Genomic DNA, 18828 nt, shown 5'->3' on the forward strand with positions numbered 1-18828 from the left:
GGTAAAGGCATGTACAGAGCATCAGATTGGGGAAGAGCAGTGTGGTTTCAGAAGTGGTAGAGGATGTGTGGATCAGGTGTTTGCTTTGAAGACTGTATGTGAAAAATACTTAGAAAAACAGATGGATCTGTATGTAGCATTTATGGATCTGGAGAAGGCATATGATACAGATGACAGAGATGCTCTATGGAAGGTATTAAGAGTATATGGTATGGGAGGTAAGTTGCTAGAAGCAGTGTAAAGATTTTATCAAAGATGTAAGGCATGTGTACATTTATTTATCATACTCACTATATATTTTGTCGCTGTCTCCCGCATTAGCGAGGTAGCACAAGGAAACAGACGAAAGAATAGCCCAACCCACCCACATACACATGTATATCCATAAACATCCACATACGCACATATACATACCTATAAATTTCAACATATACATATATATACGTACACAGACATATACATATATACACATGTACAGAATTCATACCTAATGCCTTTATTCATTCCCATCACCACCCGGCCAAACATGAAATGACAACCCCCCTCCCCAACATGCATGCGAGGTAGCACTAGGAAAAGACAACAAAGGCAACACTTGTTCACACTCAGTCTCTAGCTGTCATGTATAATGCACAGAAACCACAGCTCCCTTTCCACATCCAGGCCCCACAAAACTTTCCATGGTTTACCCTAGACACTTCACATGCCTTGGTTCAATCCATTGACAGCACATCAACCTTGGTATACCAAATCGTTCCAATTCACTCTATTCCTTGCACGCCGTTCACCCTCCTGCATGTTTAGGCCCCAATCACTCAAAACCTTTTTCACTCCATCCTTCCACCTCCAATTTGGTCTCCCACTTCTCCTTGTTCCCTCCACCTCTGACACATATATTCTCTTTGTCAATCTTTCCTCACTCATAGTCTCCAAGTAACCAAACCATTTCAATACACCCTTTTCCGCTCTCTCAACCACACTCTTTTTATTACCACACATCTCTCTTATCCTTTCATTACTTACTCAATCAAACCACCTCACACCACGTATTGTCCTCAAACATCTCATTTCCAACAGATACACCCTTCTCCGCACAACCCTATCTATAGCTCATGCCTCACAATCATATAACACTATGGGAACCACTATTCCTTCAAATATACCCATTTTTGCTTTCTGAGATAATGTTCTCACCTTCCACACATTCTTCAACACTCCCAGCACTTTTGCCCCCTCCCCCATCCTGTGACTCAATTCCACTTCCATGGTTCCATCTGCTGCCAAATCCACTCCCAGATATCTAAAACACTTCACTTCCTCCACTTTTTCTCCATTCAAACTCATCTCCCAATTGACTTGTCCCTACCCCCTACTGTACCTAATTACCTTGCTCTTATTCACATTTACTCTCAGCCTTCTTCTTTCACACACTTTCCCAAACTCAGTCACCAGCTTCTGCAGTTTCTCACCCAAATCAGCCACCAGCACTGTATCATCAGCGAACAACAACTAACTCACTTCCCAAGCTCTCTCATCCACAACAGACTGCTTACTTGCCACTCTCTCCAAAACTCTTGCATTTACATCCCTAGCAACCCCATCCATAAACAAATTAAGCAATCATGGAGACAACACGCACCCCTGCCGCAAACCAACATTCACTGAGAAACAATCACTTTCCTCTTTTCCAACTCATTCACATGCCTTACACCCTTGATAAAAACTTTCCACTGCTTCTAACAACTTGCCTCCCACACCATATATTCTTAATACCTTCCACAGAGCATCTATATCAACTCTATCGTATGCCTTCTCCAGATCCATACATGCTACATACAGATCCATTTGTTTTTCTAAGTATTTCTCACATACATTTTTCAAAGCAAACACCTGATCCACACATCCTCTACCACTTCTGAAACCACATTGCTCTTCCCCAATCTGATGCTCTGTACATGCCTTCACCCTCTCAATCAATACCCTCCCATTTAATTTCCCAGGAATACTAAAAAAAACTCATACCTCTGTAATTTGAACACTCATCTTTATCCCCTTTGCCTTTGTACAATGGCACTATGCAAGCATTCTGCCAATCCTCTGGCACTTCACCATGAGCCACACATACATCAAATATCCTTACCAACCAGTCAACAACACAGTCATCCCCTTTTTTAATAAATTCCACTGCAACACCATCAAACCCGCCGCCTTGCTGGCTTTCATCTTCCGTAAAGCTTTCACTACCTCTTCTCTGTTTACCAAATCATTTTCCCTAGCCCTCTCACTTCGCACACCACCTCGACCAAAACACCCTATATCTGCCACTCTATCATCCAACACATTCAACAAACCTTCAAAATACTCACTCCATCTCCTTCTCACATCACCACTACTTGTTATTACCTCCCCATTAGCCCCATTCACTGATGTTCCCATTTGTTCTCTTCTTGTCTTATGCACTTTATTTACCTCCTTCTAAAAGATCTTTTTATTCTCCCTAAAATTTAATGATGCTCTCTCACCCCAACTCTCATTTGCCCTCTTTTTCACCTCTTGCACCTTTCTCTTGGCCTCCTGCCTCCTTCTTTTATACATTACCCACTCATTTGCATTATTTCCCTGCAAAACTCGTCCAGATGCCTCTCTCTTCTCTTTCACTAATAATCTTACTTCTTCATCCCACCACTCACTGCCCTTTCTAATATGCCCACCGCCCATGCTTCTCATGCCACAAACATCTTTTGCACAAGATGTATGTGTGGTGGGGTGGCGACAGGAATGAATAAGGGCAGACAGTATGAATTATGTACATGTGTATATATGTATATGTCTGTGTGTGTATATATATGTATACGTTGAGATGTATAGGTATGTATATGTGCGTGTGTGGCGTGTATGTATATACATGAGTATGTGGGTGCGTTGGGCCATTCTTTTGTCTGTTTCCTTGCGCTACCTCGCTAACGCGGGAGACAGCGACAAAGTATAATAAATAAATAAATAATATATATATATAATCAACATATACATACATATACCTACACATACAGATATACATTTATACACATGCACATATTCATACTTGATTGCCTTCATCTATTGCTGGCACCACCCAGCTCCACAGGAAACATGATCACTGCCCTGTGTCAGTGAGGTAGCTCCCTGGGGATAGGGGAGAAAGAATACTTCCCATGTATTCTCTGCATGTTGTAAAAGGCGACTAAAAGGGGATGAAGCAGGGGGGCTGGAAATCGTTCCCTCCCATTTATAATTTACCAAAATATGAATAGGGGCCTTTGTTGTCTTTTCCTAGTGCTACCTCGCACACATGAGGGGGGAGGGGGATGGTATTCCATGTGTAGCGAGGTGGCGATGGGAATGAATAAAGGCAGACAATGTGAATTGTGTGCATGGGTATATATGTATGTGTCTGTGTGTGTATATATATGTGTACATTGAGATGTACAGGTATGTATATTTGCGTGTGTGGACGTGTACGTATATACATTGTGTATGGGGGTGGGTTGGGCCATTTCTTGCGCTACCTCGCAAACGCGGGAGACAGCGACAAAGCAAAATAAATAAATAAATATGAATAGAGAAAGGAGCCAAGTGTGGAAGTTCTCTCTAAGGCTCAGTCCTTCGTTCTTAATGCTACCTTGCTAATGTGGGAAATGGCGAATATGCATGAATATGAATGTTGGTTTGTGGCAGGGGTGGATGATGTCTCCATGATTGTTTAATTTGTTTATGGATGGGGTGGTTAGGGAGGTGAATGCTAGAGTTTTGGAGAGAAGGGCAAGTATGTAGTGTGTTCTGGAAGAGAGGGCTTGGGAAGCAAGTTAGTTGCTGTTTGCTGATTTGGATGAGATTCTGCAGAAGTTGGTGAATTAGTTTGGTAAATTGTGTGAAAGAAGAGAGTTGAGAGTAAATGTGAATAAGAGCAAGGTTATTAGGTTCAGTAGGGTTAAGGGACAAGTTAACTGGGAGGTAAGTTTGAATGGAGAAAAACTGGAGGAAGTGAAGTGTTTTAGATATCTGGGAGTGGATTTAGCAGTGGATGGAAACATGGAAGTGGAAGTGAGTCACAGGGTGGGGGAGGGGGCGAAGGTTCTGAGAGTGTTGAAGAATGTGTGGAAGGTGAGAACATTATCTCGGAGAGCAAAAATGGGTATGTTTGAAGGAATAGTGGTTCCAACAATGTTATATGGTTGTGATGCATGGGCTATAGATAGGGTTGTGCAGAGGAGGGTAGATGTGTTGGAAATATATATCTGGGCTTTTAAGAGATTTTACTGCACTGTAACACCAACCTTTCCTCATAGCTTCTTGCTTTGCAACAGATTCCTCTTGTCTCCTTAAATTTTCTTCATTCATTCGTTGCTGGTGAGCTAACTGGTCTTCATACCTGCGGAAAATTTTTTACCACTAGTAAGACCTTATAAAAGTCTCTTATCTAAAGAGGCGTAACTCCATTAAAAGAGATGACATTAGAATTCTGAGGTTATGATAAACATATATTTCAAAATAACTTTCAACTCTTCTAGATACTCTTACTGTATGTGGTAATCCACATCAAGTCACTTAAAATGCTTCATACTCTTCCACTGCACTTCATAGTAATAGTTTTGCTTTAACTTATGCCTTTTCTGAAGACACTTCATGTTGGGATGTGCAAAATCTTCCACATTATTTTTGGGTATTGAGATTTTCTCTACCTTCAATTTAGCTATTCTATTTTCATGCTGAAGGCTCCAGTCACAGCAAAAGTATACACCAAGGTCAGGCCTTCATTGAAATATAAAGAGAATTAAGGAAGGGAAAATGAAAAGGGAAAGTATTTACGAATTTTGAAGGAAGTGAAAAACCTATCTTTTAAAATGTGTCAAGTCATAGTTATTGGGAAAGACTTGAAGAAGTAGAGAGCTCTAAAGCCTTACAGTGTAGGGAAAGAAACAGTTATCAAAATGGCCCATCATGAGTTGCTGACAGCCACACAGTAATCATGTCAAGCAGCAGCTTGCCGGATATTGTGTGGTCTACTTAGTGGTGGGGGCACACAAGCAGCCAGTTCTCGGGAGCAAAAACCAAAGTAATATCAATAAAAGAGGGAAACTGAACCAACATTGCAGCATAGGCTAAGAGGGGTCAAGTTTGGTAGTTGGCCTGGGACAGCTTATAAGTCGGCCTGCTTTTAACTCAACTCTGTCAACTAAGGACGTAGAGCTTTAACCATCCCAGATGTGACAGCAGTACTCCATACTAGGATGAATCAATCCTTTGTATGAACAGAGCAACTGTTCAGAAGAAAAGAAGTTTTTAATCTAAACAGGATGCCAAGTTTCTTAGAGATAGACTTAACTATACCTATAATGTGGGGTTTCCAAGAAGGAGTGGATGTTACAGTAATACCAAGTATGTTCATGAGTCATTACTCATCACTCTACTTATCTATTCATCTATCTTTCACAACAACTCTGTTCTTGTTTCTGTGGGGTAGGGGTAGAACTGTAGGATGGTATGAAAGCCTTCTATATATAAGCAAATGCATGGGTAGAGGATGGAGAGTTGAGTGAAAGTTTCGTTATGCATGTAGGTGTGAGGCAGGGCTGTGTGATGTCAATGTGGCTTTTTAATATATATATATATATAGGGATGGAGCAATCATAACTGTTCACATGACTTAAGTTTATCTAACTACTGCTAGACTTACTATAATAAACAAAATTCAATAAAACAGCAACTTACAATATTAATTCCAAGAAATATTACATGAACTCACAATATCAAGTGTAACAGTTTCATAAAGTAATGAGGATTATTCAGCATTCATGCTTCATTCAAATTCAAATATACTCAAACTGTATTCATAACTCTATAAATCAACAACTTTTAAAACTAACCGCTTGCGAGCTAGTTGGTCTTGGTACTGTGCTTTCTGCTGGTCCAGTTTAGACTGTTCTTGAAGAGTTTTACGTCTTTCCTCCTGTTCAATTCTTTTTCCCTCAGACTTTGCTGCTTCTATTCTTAACTGGAAAGGAAATAACAAATGAGAAATGTATGTTATGGAAGTTGAAAAACCCTTTCTTACTGTGGCAGTCTCACAAGTACTGAGATACTCTCTGTGGTAAACACAGGCTAGGACCTTGTCCATCCTCATGCTCAATGAAGAGGCAGCAGCCTTTGCTCAACCTATGTAAAGGATTATATGGTGTCTCCTAAACTGCTTATCAACAGGTGCAACCTCAGTCATGAAGCATCTGCCATCAAGCTAACATCACAGACTCGCCTCCTACCGTCTACGTGGAGCTAATATTCTTACAGGTTGTGGGTTGGCACCCACAATCTGTAGAAAAAATGTGCTCCAGCATGATGGAGGAAGGGGAGGAAACTTAAAGTAAAGACCTGTAATTCTGTCAAGTGGATTGGGGAAAGCAAACACAGTACACTAAGAGTCATCTTGTATCATACTAAAATCCTGTCCTAATGGTGGCAACCCAAAGGTCACATTATGCTGTCCCTTGAAATCTACGGTAGGGTACTGTTAACAGATATGAGACAAGTGCCAAGCACCTCTACAATTAATTTCCACTATTGAATGGCTCCTAAAAAGAGCTATGAATGAAAGTTACCTTCCCAAATTCATGGATTCTGATATACAGGCCAGACTGGGTCAACAAAATAAGTCACTCTGTCTGAAGAGGGGTAGATGTGTCCATCAATAATCTATGGTAATACAAGTTTATCTGAAATGCCTGGGCCAGAAGTGTTTTGGATTTTTAATTTTTTCAGATTTTGGAATATCTGCATATACAGGTACCCTATCGATTTTCCGGTACTCTTGGTTCCAAAGCCTTGCCGGATTAACCATTTTGCTGGTCCAACCATGGTCATGTAATAATAATTCATCAATGCACCTCTAACTCACTAATAATACATCCCCCATGTGTCTAAAGTACACCATGGACTGCTTGAAATTAAAATTAAACAAATATCAAATGTAAAATGAATAAATAAATGAAATACATTATACACCTGCTCGGGACTGGGGTGCTCATCAGCTATGAGTTTCGCAAATTCCTCCACATACTCAGCAGCTCATTTGTGGTTTGCAGACTGCTTTTCTCAGCACAACTTTATTCACGGAAATCCTACGACACTTCTTGAATCTTTGAAACCATCCTTCACTATAGTCACACTCATGTTGAAATTTAAGTTCTTTATGGAACAACTTAGCCTGGTCCATTATCATGCCACCTAACAAGTCCACTCCATCACTCCAATGCTGGTGAAACCATTCCATCATCAGTTGATCGTGCTCAGTACTCTTACCATCCTTCATAGTTTTTCTAATTGTCATTTGCTTCTTGGAATCGCTGTCTGCAGAGAAATTCCATATTTTCTCCCATTACTTCTTTATATCATAAACAGTCGATGACCCAATACTGTAGATGTCACACAGCTTACACACCACGGTCCATTTTTTCAACAGTTCTACTTTATCTTGGATCGATATGGACTGGTGTTTACATCTGACACTCTCATATGTCTTAGAGGCCATAGATAGGGTTGAATTTAAGCAAAATAAGCTAAGAAACTCAGAACTGCAGAATCACCACCAACAAAAGCAGTGTAAAGAATGTAAATAAGTGCACCCTACACACAACGCCAATTGTGGCCACCCAGTAAACTAGTCCGGTGGCAGGGGTAATTTCAAGTTCCCTCAAACCATTTTGGGAGTTGCCGAAGTACTGACAAAGTTGTCTATATCAATGGGAGGAAGGGGTGGGTTACATACAATAAGTTAGTTCCAATGAGCAGCTCCATGATGAATTCATGCTCATCCATAGAGGGTTAATCATTGCTGATATATTTTGCACAAACATATCTGTGCAGAAAGTAGAGGCACAAGAGGGCCAATGACTATGCTTTCAGCCAAAACCATTTCGTTTGCATTCTTAAGCTTTCCAGGATACAAGACGTTCAGTTGCATATTAGGCAGCAATGTGGAGAAACCTGGCCACTCAGCACACGTCACATGGGTCCACCAGTGTGCTTCCAGCAGCTGCAAGAGGAGGAGTTATATTGTTTTGTGTATGGCATGTGGCCATTTTTCTTTTTTTGCTCTGTTCCCAGTGCCTGACTTTGCTATTGTGGCCACCAGATATGCCTCAGAGAGTTACCATCATGGAAGACACAACAGCAGTGATAGACTTATTCAAAGAAAAGTTTGAGTTAAGGATACTGCAACCCAGACAGGTGTGTGCTTGTGTAGTGTACAGGGAATGGTGAACTGTACAAGGAGGTTGGAGAGGATGCGTTACTAGCTCCTCTCTCTAAGTCTGGTAGGCCAAAATTATCATCTCCAAGGACCCTTAGAGTGATTTCTTCCAAGGTTAAGGTCGGCCCTGCACTTACAGCAGGAGAATGAGGGAAAAACTCATGTCTCCTCAACCATGTCTCACTGAGGTGGGCACCAACAGGTCCTCCATGATGACCAGAAATTCAAGAGTTATCATACCCACAAAAAGCCACTCCTAACAGTGTGGCAGATGGGGAACAAAGCTAAGTTTTGTAAAAAGTAGTGTTTGGGATTTAGAAACAAGAGGTAATGTTTTGTGGTTGGATCAGGCCACTTTTACCATACCTGGTAGCTGTGGAGGAAGGGTGTATATGCAACCACGCTTAAAATCACACCTCCCTAAGTACACATTAACACCTTGCATTGCTAATGGTTTTGGGGTGTGTCAGCTATTATGGTGTTGGGAGCTAGTAATTCTTTCTAAACATGCCATTTTGAATCAGCAAAAATATATGGCACTACTGAGTGATTTTTCACATGATACATTTGATATAGCTCAAGCCAAGATTTGAAACAGGATGGTGTTCCTTGTCACACTGCTGAAAGTGTTACCCAGTGGTTAAAAGACTGTGAAGTGCTGTAATCTAGGGATTGGTCAGATCTGGTACTAGCCCATATCTCAACCCTAATGAGAATCTATGGTCTATCTTAGAATGATGCTTACATGGCTGTGACAATTCATCCATCCTTAGTTAAAAGCAGCCATTATTAAAGAGGTCTGTGCTTCTCAATCACCTGACCTCCTCCACAACCTAGCAAACAGCATTCCTTGAAAGCCCAAGAACTGCCTGATGTTCCAAACAAAATATTAACTAAAGGGGTAAGTGTTGTCTTTCTTGATTTATGTAAACAAATCATACAAAAAGTATTTTTTCAGCCCTCAGAACCACACCCTATTATCCAGAGGGAACTTCTAATGTTAGTAATGCAACAAGACTATGAATCTATCAAGAACTCAAGAACTCTTCTAGCTGAAAAGAAATGCTTACAACATTTCCATAAAATAATTTGTAGATACAACTGGACTTTAAGTTTTGTCAATGGATTTGTACAGCACTAGTAACTGCTGTTTTATAAAGCACCCATATCATTGTTGATTTCTTGTGAAACTTTCTAATTGGAGAGAAAGAACACAAAGATGGAGAAGTAGTCTTTAAGAGTGCAATTAAATAAAGTCTATGGTCTTGCATGCATATAGTTCCAAAAAGAAATGCTGAGAAAGATGGAGGTGTAAGAAACAAAGGCTGTCATATAAACTCAAGGTAGGATATAAGGTTTTGCTGATTAACAATCATGTTTGAAGATGAAACAAAATTCAACACTTGTGATACCCGAAATACCTAACCCCTTAAGTGGGGCAGAGTACATACACTAAAGCTATAAGTGCAGAGTGACGAGGGGTTGTTCATGGTGCAAAGTTTAGGAAGCTTCAGAACAGGATGGATATTGCATTCAAGAAAAGTGCCAAAAAGATCCAAAGGGATATTCAGGCAATTTCTCTTTTTCAAGCTGAATGCTTCTGTCATGGAGATGCTTCTGTCCACATCAAGGCCAGGCCTTAATTGAATATAGACAATAATGAAAAGGGAAAAAAATGACAAAGGAAAGTATTTAAGAATTTTGAAGGAAGTGAAGAACCTGTCTTTTAAAATGTGCCAGGTCATAGTAATTGGGAAAGACATGAGAAAGTAGGGCCTTGGCAGCCCAGAGAAACATGAGAGTAAAAAAATTTAATCTTTCACATCTAAAACATTCAATCAGTCTACCATACATCCTGAATTTCCACATTTCTCAATAAATAAAATGGATCTCTACATTTCTCAATGAATAAAATGTATCTCATTTTGACATTTTCTAGTATTTTCACATACTTCAGTTTTGCTATGCATTTCTGCTTCCACTTTTTATGGCCTTTTTACACATTCTTAAGAATATGTGTGGCATCCATTTAACAGATAAGAATATCCAAACATGAAGGGTTCTTTAAAGATTTGAGGGTGTCAAACAGATCTGCAACCACAATTTCCAGAAAAAATCCTGCATGCATCATCTATCTATGATACTGAAAAAGATGTATGCAGTACAAAGAATAAATACATTACGAACCTCCATTTCTTTTGCAGCTCCTAGCAGTTCCTTCTGTTTTGTTTCTTCTTGCATTCTTGTCAATTCCAAAGCTTCTTTAGCAAATGCTGAAAAATATATCACCTCAAAATACACTTACTTATTTTCAATCATTTATTTCATTATGCAAATGTACTGGCTTACATGAAAAAGAGCAAAAATCTTAAAAAAACATACAATTCTATGAAACTTACATGATAACAAGTTTTCACACGGCAGTTAAAATGTTTGTCCAAAATACATAACCATATATCGCATTTCACTGAGAAACGTGAAAAACAAAGTGGCTTTAAGTAATTTTTTCTTAAAAAGACAAAGACACCAGTGAACTAACTAACAACAACAGCTGACCATAGCTAAAGCTAGTAGACAGCACATCCAAACTAGTGAAAAAACATCATGCCAATTGCTAACTACAGGTTATAATTCAAAACTGTAACTAATGGAGAAGCTTTACAACACTATGCCTGCATCCTAATATTGTTACACCAAACTAATTAACCTTAAGGGAGACCATAGCATTCACAATCAGGAGTAGAAACAGTAAAAGGATGGCCCCAGTCAAATGACTACCACTGGTTCTGTGGAGAAGGAAGTTTCTCCAGCCCTAGTGAGTTTTTTTTCATAAGAAATCACTGATAATCATTAATCCTTCCCTGGCTTCCACACCCTTCCTAATGATAACCAAGGCCTCCCCTCTCCTTCGCCACCACACCCTCCCTCACAACCACCACTCCCTCTCTTCCTGGTTATAACACCCCCCGACCACCACCACACCTTCCTTCGCAATTAACACTTCCTACCTCCGGTTCCATCACACCCTGAACAGCAGATGGCATTTCTGTGGTACAATCATTCACCCTGTCATTTTCCTTTTCCATACTTTCTATATTCCTGGCAAAGCACTCCCATTAAACAACACAATATTTTTCTGATATACTTTAGCCCAGCAGCCAGCACCTTCTATCCTGTATAGGAAAAGGATTAACTACAATTGAATATAAGGGTCAGTTATCATGCATCTGGCAACTTCCTCACCATAACTACAGACCAAGGATGGACAGGTAGGAGTGCTCTTTTTACAGTGAGGATTAGTATAGGCTACTAGGTCACTTCCCAAACAGAAGCAGTGTAAATAGCGACTCAATAACATCTCACACTGTGCCAACAGCCAACGCACACCCTTCTCTATCATCCCTTCATGGCATATATGGGTCAACTTCACCACTACAGCACTACCACATAAAATACCTTGGCCCACTATTTTGTACATCTTAAACTTTTACATGCATTTCCTTCACTTCATAGTGCAATACAATAAAACTGAATCACAAACTCTCCAGGGGATCTACACATCAACTTCAATGTTAAAACATAGCCAAAAATATATATTTGCACATTAACTTTACCTTTACAAGTATTTCTTTCATCCCATATGAGAGGAAACAATATATGGGCGATGCACAGCCTCTTCCACCACCCGGGATATAGATATTAACTTCAGCACCCTACTACAACTGTATGTGGTATGTCAGCTCATTTGGTTGTCCATATACTTTACTTTTATGTGAATTTTTTTCGTGTCATAATGGGAAACATATAATCTGAATAAGCAAACCCTTCCTCCAACACCCCTCTGGGGATTAATGTGTTAACTTCAGAGCCATACCATAACCATTTAAGTATATTGGCCTACATTTTTGGACATATCCTTTCCTTTTACATGTACTTCTTTCATTTCATGACGGTAAACACAAGAAATCTAAAGACTTTTTTATTTGCCTAAATCATGGGTGGCCTTTGGCATGCCACTAGGCATTTAAGGGTTAGGCTCATCCTCCATCAATAAATCACATCCTAAAAGTCATTTTTTTTCATGAAATATGTACTACTGTAATTACATGAATTCATCTAAGGTTCAATGTCATAGTCCCACAACATATCATTCACATAACTGATCTGTCTGTTATCTTTTTTTATGTTGGAGGCTCCAGTCACGGACAAAAGTCCACATCAAGACCAAACCTTAACTGAAATACTGAGATGATTACGAAAGGGAAAAAGACAAGACAAGGGAAAGTATTTATGAATTTTGGAGGATGTGGAAAAACCTGTTTTTTAAAATGTGCCATGCCATAGTTATTTAGAAAGACATGAGGAGGTAGAGTTCCAAAACTTCAAGGTATAGGAAAAGGAACAGTTATCAAAATGGCTCACCCTTAGTTGCCAACAAGAATCATGTGATGCAACAGCTTGCAGAGTATTGCTTGGTCTAACTAGTGGTGGGAGCACACAAGTAACTAGCTCTTGGCAGCAAAACCTAACTCTATTCCTGCTTACACAACAGTGAATCATAAGCATACAGCCTCTATGTACAGAGCAACATGCGCTTGAATTAGAAACTAAATTTGCACAACTGCACAAGCTGCAGCCTCACTGTAATCACATGCACCTGCTTTATGAATTGATTTTGCACAACTGGGGACTCCATCACCATCTACATGATTAGAAAAGGCAGAATCTTCAGACAAAAAATTACCAGATTTTTCTAGATCTTTAGCAGCTTTGGCAGCACGTTCCAAGGCAGCCGAGTCAAACCGATAGGCTTCCATAGAACCATTTTTGCCCTTGCCATCTCCTGAGTCACCTGATCCATCTGCACCCTCTCCACCCACAACACCCGGTGGTGGTATAAACTGAGAAAAGTCCTGTGGCCGCTGGTTTGTGCCAAATAGCCATGACATTTTTAATCTGTGAAGAGAGAAAAAGAAATCTTATAAACTCATACAAATACACAACATTAATATTGTGCAAACTAAATACAAAAACTTTTCAAACAAATGATTCACTGCATATTCTTCTTCCCTACTAAAATCAAGTAAACACAGCAAAGTGGACACTCACATCCTCAACAATAAGCATGTCTTATCACTGTACCTATCTTTTCAGTATGAGGAAGGAGTTCTACAGATGTAATGCCCTATCTCTAGACCTGCATCACCGTACATATTTTCAAACAATTATTGCATCTGGTTGCTTGATCACTGCATCTTTCAAAGAACTGTCCACTGTTGCCATCGAACTGGTTCAAAAATCTGACGTTTGTGATCAAGTCACCCATTACCCTTCTCTTTTCCATGGTAGGCAAACTTACAACATCTACCCTGTTACTATAACCCAGCTTTCTTCTCTCATGTAAAATCTTTTTAGCCCTCCTTTGGATCTATTCTGTGCTTCCCCAAGAGCAGAGACAACTTGAGAAGCAAATTCTAGCTAGCCCTTGTATAACATACCAGGGCTGAACACTTCCTTACTCAAAATCTTGAATGCAATCTTTATACTTTTCTGCAAAGTTTGTCTCCATTACAATGCTTCAAAGGTAATACTCAAGTGACAGGCACTAAATGACAAGGTCCCTCTTAAACATGAATTTCCTGCTAGAATTCATTTATCTCTTTCCCTTTTTTTTTTTTTTTTTTTTTTTTTTTTTGCTGACCTCTATCCTCAGTACTTTGCATTCCCAGGCTGAATTTCATAAACCATGTTACAGGCCAGCTAGTCTGGAGTCCCTTAAAAAGTTGAAACAATCTTCATCTTTCTTTACTCTTCTTGTGACCTTGGCACCATCCACAACTTGTGAGATCCTTCCAGCAAGTCACACAAATTTGGAAGAGCAAACCCAAAGATTGAGTTCTGCGGTCAATCACTGTTAATGCCAACCCATTTCTGGATGGCTTCTTTGACAAGTGCCCTTTGTTCTCTTTCCCTAAATAATTTTCCAACCATCAAAAGAGTTTCCCTCATATGCCTGCCTGAAGCTGCAGCTTCTTTACCACCTTTCTATATGGCACTGTGTCAGTATAGCCACGGACAGAAGCAGCCCAACAAGTCAAGATCCTTGACCTGATCAGGCAAGATTTCAAACCCCCAGCATCTGATTACTCTCTAGTTTACAAGTTACTAGCTGCAAGAGCTCAGAATCTTCAGACAACTATCATAGTTGGTGCACTTCATGTTGAGTACTCAGGGTTCATGGTTTCTTTACAATGACTACTTAGGGTTCATGGGTTTTATATTAAACATTAAAGTTACCAGGTATAAATACATTTGTGAAAAATGTTATGAGGAAAAACTCTTTACCTCAATGACAACATTTGCTCTTAGAGTTTCATCAAGTCACTGAAAGACAAAACAAACCAAAACACTTGCTGGGTTGCGATTGGTGTAGTAGGTGGAGAGAGGGAATGGGTTTGAGGGACTGGTGAAGAAGGGGAACTGTATGGGTAGTGTGGTAAAGGGAAGGGCAAGGGTATGGTACATTTGGGGTGAAGGAAGGCTTTGAGTGGTGTGGCAGGGAAGGGGCATGGGAATAGTTAAGGTTGGGTAAGGAAGGAGAATAAGAAAGGGTACTGTGGCAAAAAGAGGGGGAGAAGGGAAATGGTAAGGTTGGGTGAAAATGGGGAGCTGTAGTGATAGTGGGGCAGAGAGAGGGGCAGAAGGGGAATAGTAAGGCTGGGTGAGCAAGGGGGGTGGGGGCTCAGAGATGTGGTCGACCAGTGAGGAGACAGGCAGAAGGGAAATGGCAAGGTTGGGTGAAGAAGAGGAAGTATAGGAGAAGTATGAGGAGGAAGGAGATTGGTAAGGTTGGGTGAAGAAGGGTAGGGGTTATGTAGCAGGAAGAGGGATGGAAAGGGAATGGTAAGGTTGGGTGAAGAAAAGGGAGGTGTAAGTACAGTGTGATGGAGGGAGGGGCAGTAAAATTGTAAGTCTGAGTAAGGAAGGGGGAATGGTGTTGGAAGAGTGTGGCAGTGATAGAGACAAGGGAATGATAAGGTTGGGTGAGGAAAGGGCAGACGTAGATGTAGGGGTAGTGTGGAGGGGGAGGGGGAAATGGTGAGGTTGGGTGAAGAAGGAAAGGTGTATGGGAACAGTCATGTGGGAACATTATGGAGAGCAATGATGTAGGGAGAGAACAAGGATGAATAAGAGATCAAGGAAAGAAAGCAGAAGGGTGTTTGGGTGATACAAAAAAAAATTGAAAAGAAAAGAGAGATGGGTGTAAGTGAGGGAATGAGAGGAACTGAGATAAAGAAGAGAGGATGAGCAAAGTGGAAAGGGTCTGAAGGAAGAGAAGGAGAGTGTGAGGGAGAGACAAAAGGTTAGGGAGAAGGGAATGGAAAGAAGTTAATGAAGAGGAACGTTAGGTGTGGAGAAAAAAATGTATGGGAGCAGATATGAACTAGGTAAGTGAGGAGGTAGAAAGGACAGCATAAGGGTGGACATAAGAAAAATGGGGAGAGGGGATGAAACAGAAGGATTCTACAGTTTGTAGCAGGGGTTGCATTTCCATCTTTTATTCTTTATAGGTATTCCACTTTCAGCTACCCACAACAACAGCTGTTTTATCATGCATTTCTTTAATAGTTTTTGGGGCATATATCAATATTTGTGCACTACGTACAAACATTTAAGCTCCATAAATTATAGTAAATATGTTGAAAATATACTCTGCACATATTCTTGCTGAATGGCCAAATTTTCAATAAAACTATAGCAATATTTCATAAATCACATCAGGAAATCAGCCAGGAAGTTCAAATCCTTATAGCACATCTATAGCACCATGAAAAATGCTTCTCCTTGGATGTGAAATTAGAAATGTTGAGGCAGTTGGAAGCTGGTGAGCATAAGGTCAACCTCAATGATGCTTCCAAACTGGCTACAATGACATAAAAATCATGAAGTCAACAGCATTAAAACAATTTGTTAAAAAACTGGAGGGTACACTAAGTTATGCTAGGCTAAGTAGCAGGTGCAGTTGTGGCTTGAAGATCAGCTTTTGTGAAGTGCTTAACAACATCCCTGATGACTGTCTTGTTACCATTCCCTTTCACTTCACCTCTCTAATCATCCCCACCTTTCTCCATTCTCACTTCATATTTCAAAAAGTTATGCGATATAATGAAGGAATACAAAGTTGCATATCTATACTTACACTCAATTTTGTGGGTAGACATAAGTTATTCAATGGTGTCTGACAGGACTGTGGCCAGTGGTCAAAGACACCCACATGTGTTACCTCCTCACCTTTTTCCACAACCTTTCTCACCACCTAAGTCAAAATTTCAGATATGCAGAGATGGATTAGCTTCAGCCAGACCAGAGCTGTACAGTATCCACTGCCTCCTGCCTCCCACGCACTGCATCTCATCGACATGCTGCCTCTCTCACTCATTCTACTACAATCGTCATTGTTCATCAAATGACTCATTGATGATACCATGTTGTACATCATTTGTTATTCATTACTAAGTAAAGATGCAACGCTGAAATAATCTGCATTTATCAATAACTGTCATATACAAAACTGTGTGTATATATATATATATATATATATATATATATATATATATATTTTTTTTTTTGCCGCTGTCTCCCGCGTTTGTGAGGTAGCGCAAGGAAACAGACGAAAGAAATGGCCCAACCCACCCCCATACACATGTATATACATACGTCCACACACGCAAATATACATACCTACACAGCTTTCCATGGTTTACCCCAGACGCTTCACATGCCTTGATTCAATCCACTGACAGCACGTCAACCCCGGTATACCACATCACTCCAATTCACTCTATTCCTTGCCCTCCTTTCACCCTCCTGCATGTTCAGGCCCCGATCACACAAAATCTTTTTCACTCCATCTTTCCACCTCCAATTTGGTCTCCCTCTTCTCCTCGTTCCCTCCACCTCCGACACATATATTCTCTTGGTCAATCTTTCCTCACTCATTCTCTCCATGTGCCCGAACCATTTCAAAACACCCTCTTCTGCTCTCTCAACCACGCTCTTTTTATTTCCTTACATCTCTGTTACCCTTACGTTACTTACTCGATCAAACCACCTCACACCACACATTGTCCTCAAACATCTCATTTCCAGCACATCCATCCTCCTGCACACAACTCTATCCATAGCCCACGCCTCGCAACCATACAACATTGTTGGAACCACTATTCCTTCAAACATACCCATTTTTGCTTTCCGAGATAATGTTCTCGACTTCCACACATTCTTCAAGGCTCCCAGAATTTTCGCCCCCTCCCCCACCCTATGATCCACTTCCGCTTCCATGGTTCCATCCGCTGCCAGATCCACTCCCAGATATCTAAAACACTTCACTTCCTCCAGTTTTTCTCCATTCAAACTCACCTCCCAATTGACTTGACCCTCAACCCTACTGTACCTAATAACCTTGCTCTTATTCACATTTACTCTTAACTTTCTTCTTTCACACACTTTACCAAACTCAGTCACCAGCTTCTGCAGTTTCTCACATGAATCAGCCACCAGCGCTGTATCATCAGCGAACAACAACTGACTCACTTCCCAAGCTCTCTCATCCCCAACAGACTTCATACTTGCCCCTCTTTCCAAAACTCTTGCATTCACCTCCCTAACAATCCCATCCATAAACAAATTAAACAACCATATATATATATATATATATATATATATATATATATATCATAGGGTGGGGGAGGGGGCGAAAATCCTGGGAGCCTTGAAGAATGTGTGGAAGTCGAGAACATTATCTCGGAAAGCAAAAATGGGTATGTTTGAAGGAATAGTTGTTCCAACAATGTTGTATGGTTGCGAGGCGTGGGCTATGGATAGAGTGGTGCGCAGGAGGATGGATGTGCTGGAAATGAGATGTTTGAGGACAATGTGTGGTGTGAGGTGGTTTGATCGAGTGAGTAACGTAAGGGTAAGAGAGATGTGTGGAAATAAAAAGAGCGTGGTTGAGAGAGCAGAAGAGGGTGTTTTGAAGTGGTTTGGGCACATGGAGAGGATGAGTGAGGAAAGATTGACCAAGAGGATATATGTGTCGGAGGTGGAGGGAACAAGGAGAAGAGGGAGACCAAATTGGAGGTGGAAAGATGGAGTGAAAAAGATTTTGTGTGATCGGGGCCTGAACATGCAGGAGGGTGAAAGGAGGGCAAGGAATAGAGTGAATTGGAGCGATGTGGTATACCGGGGTTGACGTGCTGTCAGTGGATTGAAGCAGGGCATGTGAAGCGTCTGGGGTAAACCATGGAAAGCTGTGTAGGTATGTATATTTGCGTGTGTGGACGTATGTATATACATGTGTATGGGGGGGGGGGTTGGGCCATTTCTTTCGTCTGTTTCCTTGCGCTACCTCGCAAACGCGGGAGACAGCGACAAAGTATAAAAAAAAAAAAAAATATATATATATATATATATATATATATATATATATATATATATATATATATATATATATATATATATATATATATCTATTTTCCTAGCGCTAC

General features: G+C 40.4%; 1 protein-coding gene across 1 annotated transcript in view; it reads right to left on the reverse strand.

The window, feature by feature from the left end:
• Positions 1–18828, reverse strand: part of bor (ATPase family AAA domain containing bor) — a 68082-nt gene that overhangs the window by 46658 nt on the left and 2596 nt on the right. The window contains exons 2-5 of the mRNA XM_071689462.1: positions 13026–13237; positions 10469–10554; positions 5904–6031; positions 4314–4408 (exon numbers count right to left, since the gene is read on the reverse strand). Of these exons, the coding sequence (XP_071545563.1) occupies positions 4314–4408; positions 5904–6031; positions 10469–10554; positions 13026–13230 (514 nt within the window). The 5' untranslated portion in view covers positions 13231–13237. The remainder of the gene's footprint in view (positions 1–4313; positions 4409–5903; positions 6032–10468; positions 10555–13025; positions 13238–18828) is intronic.

This window comes from Panulirus ornatus, chromosome 1, assembly GCF_036320965.1.
Source record: "Panulirus ornatus isolate Po-2019 chromosome 1, ASM3632096v1, whole genome shotgun sequence".
Taxonomy (NCBI): Eukaryota; Metazoa; Arthropoda; class Malacostraca; order Decapoda; family Palinuridae; genus Panulirus; species Panulirus ornatus.